The sequence below is a fragment of the Crocuta crocuta genome, unplaced genomic scaffold (assembly GCF_008692635.1).
Source record: "Crocuta crocuta isolate KB4526 unplaced genomic scaffold, BGI_CrCroc_1.0 scaffold112, whole genome shotgun sequence".
In the NCBI taxonomy this organism is placed as follows: domain Eukaryota; kingdom Metazoa; phylum Chordata; class Mammalia; order Carnivora; family Hyaenidae; genus Crocuta; species Crocuta crocuta.
The window spans coordinates 610709-611139 of NW_027528818.1; the positions used below are offsets into that span (position 1 = coordinate 610709).

Genomic DNA, 431 nt, shown 5'->3' on the forward strand with positions numbered 1-431 from the left:
GGTTTATTTGATCTCACATTAACCAAGGAGGAGAATGTGAGAAAAGGGGGAAAATGCCCAGGAGGAAGCAGGAGCAGCCCAAGCGCCTTCCCTCACGTAAGTCATCCCTTCTCCACCTCGTCTCGTGCCATTTTCTCGCCCTCCCTCTCCTCTTTCCCCTCCGCAGCCTCCTCCGTTGTTTTCTGCATTAGTTTAGGGTTACAGAGGTGAAACTGACAAAGACACAGCCCGGGTTACTCCTCGTTTAGGTCTATGCCGAGGCAGCCATGTTGGTGATGATCAGCCCCGTGCCCTTTCTATTCTCTCTCTCTTTTTCTTTCTTTCTCTCACCCCCCCCTCTTTTTTTCCTTGAGATCGGGCTTTTTCCCCTTTCCCCTCCCCCTCCCCCTCCCCACTCCAGGTTGCTGGGGGGAGGGGGCAAGAGACGGGAG

General features: G+C 54.3%; 1 protein-coding gene across 2 annotated transcripts in view; it reads left to right on the top strand.

Annotated features, from left to right (window-relative positions):
- The first annotated feature begins 22 nt into the window (after nt 1–22).
- The window catches only part of ZNF827 (zinc finger protein 827), a 168745-nt gene continuing 168336 nt past the window's right edge, over nt 23–431 (top strand). For both annotated transcript variants that reach the window (XM_077755912.1, XM_077755911.1), the window contains exon 1: nt 23–96. In XM_077755912.1, the coding sequence (XP_077612038.1) occupies nt 54–96 (43 nt within the window). In that variant the 5' untranslated portion in view covers nt 23–53. The remainder of the gene's footprint in view (nt 97–431) is intronic.